The 6,099-nt window shown below is 34.5% G+C and overlaps 1 protein-coding gene across 1 annotated transcript; it reads right to left on the reverse strand.

Annotated features, from left to right (window-relative positions):
• Positions 1–4,327: 4,327 nt before the first annotated feature.
• Positions 4,328–5,899, reverse strand: LOC114291967 (putative germin-like protein 2-1). Its single transcript, XM_082904132.1, has 2 exons — positions 5,634–5,899; positions 4,328–5,100 (listed from the first exon to the last, which is right to left on the reverse strand). The coding sequence occupies exons 1-2, from the start codon at positions 5,758–5,760 to the stop codon at positions 4,562–4,564; spliced, it is 666 nt and encodes a 221-aa protein (XP_082760258.1). The 5' UTR covers positions 5,761–5,899; the 3' UTR covers positions 4,328–4,561.
• Positions 5,900–6,099: the final 200 nt, after the last annotated feature.

The raw sequence follows: 6,099 nt of genomic DNA on the forward strand, positions 1-6,099 counted from the left end.
AAAATCATAGGAGAGTGTAGAAAGTCCCTACCTCAAGCTTAGAAGACCAAGAAAGAAGTGGACAAACTTCAAAGATGCCGAAATCAAGATTTATTCGGATCAAAACGAAACTCTTAAGATACTCTACCTTTTTCCCCAAGACACTAGGGTAGGGAAACCAACGGATCTAGGTGAAAATGTAGAGAGAGAGTGAGTTTTAGAGAGAGAGGGTCCCAATCTAGAGTTTAGAGTGAAAAAGTGATGTAAAAAGGTGCTGCTGTGAATTGATATACGCACAGTCCGCTCGAGCGCAAGAGTTGACGCTCGAGCATCGGACATAATAAGTTGTTCCGCTCGAGCGCAAGAAGTGATGCTCTAGCGCAAAATACACATTCCCAGTAGTTTTGTAGATAATAGACCAATGCTCGAGCGCTAGAAAGGTCACTCGAGCTGAGCCCCGTCAAGCGCAGAAAGAACCGCTCGAGTATAGAATACACTCTCCCAATAATTTTGCAGACCTATAAAAGTACTAAGATTTTTCAAAGCCCGTTCGAGCACAAGAAGTGCCGCTCGAGCGGAGGAGCAAAAATCTGGACAACAAAAGTTTAGAAACTAAGCAACTAACTTGTCCCAAACACAACCACAACAACCCAATAGCCAAATTCAAAGAAACACAAGGGAAGCAAGATAAGATCAATGATACAACACCATGAAACCCAAGTCTAGAATACAATAAGGGTCAGGTCCAAACCGAAATCGTTATATTCCATATCCCATGTATTGATTAGTTTTTAATATCTCTCAACTTTAGGATCGACTGGTCAAATTGGGGAACCTGCTACGTAACCCATCTCTATTTACCAAGAATAAATTTTTGTCATTACATCGAACCCACAAATGTAATTATTTCTATTCAATCTAATATTGATAGCTAGCAATTTTTCCTTGGACATGATGAAATAGTACATAATCACACTACTATTGCAGAACATATTACCATATAAAAGTATCGAACCACAACCACCAATGGGTTACAACCAAAGTTATTAGACACTATTCTCATGAGCCATGAGCAAACCACACCAACAAAAAAGCCAAGAAAACTACTAAGAGAGGTCATGACCAAACCATAACCAAAAAGCCAAGAAGACTGCTACGAGCAATTCATGAGAGAACTTTAAAGACAAATATCCTTGAAGAGAATCTAAGGTTTCATGGGAGATAGAACTTTGAAAAAAGAATATAGCTTACAGATGAAGGAACTTCAGAGAGAGAGAGAGAGAAGAGAGTAGGCTCGTGGAAGGAGTTTCAAACTAGAGAGGATAGGTTACGACTGGATTTTGCAATAAAAGAGAGACAAACCGAAGATGTGAACTAGCAAGACTAGGGTTTTGGCAAACAAACAAGCTTAAAAGACGATGATAACAAACAAACTGCAACCAATGACTACGGTTCTTTGACTTTGATATTATAAGTGCAACTGAGCGCAATCGGCTTATAACTTTTATATTTTATTAACCCACAAATCGAATGGACAAGCCAATGATTAATAGTTAAATAGCCTTTTATCGAAACCCACTTAGATCTACCATATGCCTTGTATAGATCTTTTATTGTTTCAAATAGGCAATGTGATAAAAAACCAAATGTTTCAAAACCATAGCTACCACTTGGATTTGGGGTCCAAGAACCCATTTTGACTCCAACCCTTAAGAAACTAGTTCATCGTAACCAAAGAACTTGGCTCAGGAGCTTAAGTACTAGATGGAAAGATTTTACGCACTCATCTCGGCTGACATAAGGTCAGCCTCTGCTCATCATCTTCTTAATTCTTAGTTTTAAAATTGTTAAACATTATACACGATGACAAATTATACAACAACACTAAGATAACTTGAATAAGGGAATAGGCAATCCAACAGGACACCTTATTCAAAAGGGAAATTTTATAATTATTTAAGAAAAATAGTTTTAAAGTGAAAATTCTTGTTTTATGGAAAAGGGTTCAATTTTTAGAAAAAGAGAGGAGGTCAATTCAATTTAAAAAAATGACGTCAATAACTCCAATCAAACCTATTTTACTAGGTATCTCAATGTTCACCACAAAACTCATGAAAAGTGAAAAATTCATCCAGAGAATGAAGAGAATTAAGGAAAGAAGAATTGGGAAAGGAAAGGAAAGGAAAAAAGAATCCATCCATAATAAAAAAGTACAAAATATACATCCACAGAAAGGGGAAAAAAGGCTTAATGAAATAGAGAAAGATGGTGAAAATAGTTCCACATGATAAAGATAAACAACTGCTAACTAAATGAAACAATAATAATACTATATTTGCTTGTTCAAGGGAAAAACATAAAATAATATAACTAGATTAGTAGTGATGTAATCATATTACCGATTCAACCCAATATAATACTCGTTACCAAACAAATGGTGGTTTGATCTCGGGCATTATAATAAACAGAAAATCACAGCTCTTAATGAACAATCAGAAATACTAACTATGCGAATTAATTGATTAGCTAGCCCATACAAATAGAATAAAAATAAGAACAAGATGTTAAACCAAATCAAAACCCTAACTAAGAATAGAAAACAAAACAAAACAGCAATAAAGCTTATAAACTTCAAAATGAAACTGCCGCAAGAAATGCTTGCTTCCCTTAGAAACTCTTTATTCAAAGAGGAACTGCCGACATATCTTTGGATGAATGTGCCTAAGACAATCTCGACAAAAACAAAAATGACTAAGTCTCACACAAAACTGCAAAAATACCTTTTGGATTCTCTCTAGACGGAGCTTCCTTGACCGAAACATTAAGTGACTCCAATCTTCAATGTTGAGTCCCAGAATAATGGAAGGCCTTTGGGGATAAGTTTGAAAGCTAAATAATCAACGTACGATTCACAAAAGTGGAGTAAGATAAGATCAATTGCGCAGTTAGGGTCAAAAGTGTCGCAACCCAAACCAACACCACAGAGCTAGTCCAACCCTCTGGGACAACTAGCCTAGAAGACAATAGTACTCTTTTCTGAACTTGCAAGAGATCTATGGAAAATGAAAGAAATTGAATCTTAGGAGATCCAATGTCTCGAATAGGTCTAGAAAGGTTGGATAGGTTGTTTGGCTAGGCTAAAGTCCATTTAGGTGCACCCGATTCCAGGTAAAAGTTGACAAATCAGGAGTTCCAAACAATATCTTATATTCATCATCGGGCAGTGTTTTTAAAGCGTGACTAAGTAATATAGCCAATCAAAATGAGATGTTTACAGAAGCCATGCAAGTCTAAAGAAAAAAAAGGATAATATTTGCATTACTCTTGGATCAAAAGTACATTGTGTGCTAACAATAAATTTAAATAAAGAATTAATCATAATGAAGAAAAGATGACAGCAAATACCAAAGTACCCTTAACCTAAAACTAACAACATAATAATACCAACTTTACAAATATTACATCTCACCTATTGAACAATAGAATGACTTTTTTTTCTCTCTAGTTGTTGGCCCACTAAAGTTGTGCTTCAAAATGGGATGTCTACAGATGCAATGTAAGTCTAAGGGGTTGTTTAGAGTGTCCTAAATAAGTACACTTTTTATCTTTTGGAACTAAAAAGTTGAGGAAAAAAAGATGGATGTTTGGGTTAACTTTTTGTCTTTTTATGAAAAAATGTGTAAAAAAAATTGTATAAATAAAGTGTATAGTGGAAAAAAGGTGATTGATTGTACAGCTGCCTGCGGCTGCCCCAACATGTCTACATAGAAAAATAATCAACTCCTTCGGGGCAAATAACTTTTGGACAGTGATGGTCGGTCTGTGGAACCACTATGGGTCCCATTTTAATAATCTAAACCGTTGAATATGTACAACTCGTTGATTATTATATGCTTGTAAAAAATTACGTTGATCGGATATCGATAGCTATATGATCAGATTAGTTTTTTTTCAACAGTTAACTATCACATCATCCGTTTTGTTTATACAAAACTAATTTGATCATATAGTTAACGATATCCGATCAACGTGATTTTTTACAGACATATATTACTCGACGAGTTTTACATATTCCACAGTTCGGATTATAAAAACGAAACCTTTAGTAGGCCCCCAAGGGTCCAATATTACCATCAAACTAATAAACTTTACATATGGAATTTTTTTTTGCCCCAAAAAAAGTGTATAATGGCCTGGTCAACGGCTGTCACATTGCTCAGTGGATTTGTATTATAAATATATATATAATATATTTTTAACATTTTTTATTTGTAAATAGTAATGTCTTTTTTGCTTTTTGTGTAACTTTATGACTTTTTGGATTATATTGGAGTTGCCAAACAAGCCCTAAATAAAAAATGAATAATATTTCCATTAATCCTGGTACAAAATTACATTTTGTGCTAGTTCAAAAAAAAAAAATTACATTGTGTGCTAACAATAAATTTAAATAAAGAATTAATCATAATGAAGAAAAGAAGACAAAACCTAGAACTAAAAAACATAATAATACCAAGATTACAAATGTTACATTTCACCTATTGAACAATAGAATGACTTTTTTTTCTCTCTAGTTGTTGGCTCACCAGAACTTTGCTTCAAGATAGTCAACAATCTTCTTGTCCACTTGGAATGCTTTGGCAAGAACATCAGCAGAAATTTTAGGATTCGACCCAAACACTGCATTTGCAACAGTAATTATTCCAGGATTTTGGCTGCTTAGACCAGCAAGCGCAACTGCATTACTCTTTCCCAAATTAAACTGGAAGTGAATGAGACCTTCTGGGAATACAAAAACATCTCCTCGATATAGCACCTTGGTGAAAAGACGGTTGTCTGTGTTGGAGGTTACAAAACCAACATACAGTGTACCCTCCAACACAACAAGTATTTCAGAAGCACGAGGGTGCATGTGTGGTGGGATAAGGCCATTGGGTGCGTAGTCGATGCGAACTAAGGAGATACCGAGAGTGTTGAGCCCTGGTATTTGCATGACATCCACTGGAGTGACTGTTGAACCAACTGAATTTGATGTGTTTCGAAGTCCACGGAGGCCATGAAAGAAGAAATCATCTGCTGTAGCAAGCTTTGGGTCCTTGCAGAATTTACCATTGACAAACACTGGATAAAGAGAAATAAGTTAGGCATGATCCTCTAACATTTGGGTTAGAAATACATCAATATATATATATATATACATATTTAATTGAAAAAATATTTTAATAAAGAACCACATAGACTGTTGCTGATAGCTGCAATTTAAATGGATTCATTATGTATCCTCTTTTTTTTTTTTTTAATACTTATTTTTCAATTCTATGTTATACCGTTTGTAGTAGCTACAACAATAAAAATGATTTAAATAGACTGATTATCGTTAAGTTGGAAAGATTGTTTTTATATTATACTTATAGATTTTATGAACTTTGAAACTGAAAATAAACTACATGAAAGAGAAATAGGCACAACCCTTAACATTAGGTTAGAAACAAGCCATTACAATATGCAATGAAAATTATTTTATTAAAGAACCATAGAATATATCATTATCATGCATGAAGCAACTGAACTTATACTGCAGAAATTTATTCTATTATTACTTCGAAGTATGAGAGAGCAATTCCAAAAAGTTCAAAGAGAGAGAGAGAATATACCAGCAGATTTAGGGTCATTAACAGCAATACAAAAGTCCTGTAGAGAGCTGGGGTCAGAGGCATAGACAAGTGTGGAAGCCAAGCCTAACACAACTATGGCTACAAAAAAGTGGTTGCTCATCAACATTATCTTTTAATGGATTGAGGATAATTAAACACGTCTATGTAATTGTTTGATCGAGATGAGAGATCTAACATGGGGAAGGTGTCTATTTATAGACATTGAGTTCTTGCATTGGTTAATTATATATATAATTATAAGACTTGGCAAATCTTCAATAGCTAGCATTTTTATTTGAAGGAGTCATTCTGGACTAACAATCTACCCCCTTCTCAACACAATTATATTGAGGAAATCGTCAATGGGTTTTTTAGGACAAAGGAAATGGTCGTTTTCAAATCCTTTTTGGTCTCTCTTATTTTTCTTTACTTTTTTTCTTTAATGAAAGTATGACATGTACTCTCT

Source organism: Camellia sinensis, chromosome 14 (assembly GCF_055761805.1).
Source record: "Camellia sinensis isolate YWXY chromosome 14, ASM5576180v1, whole genome shotgun sequence".
Lineage (NCBI taxonomy): Eukaryota > Viridiplantae > Streptophyta > Magnoliopsida > Ericales > Theaceae > Camellia > Camellia sinensis.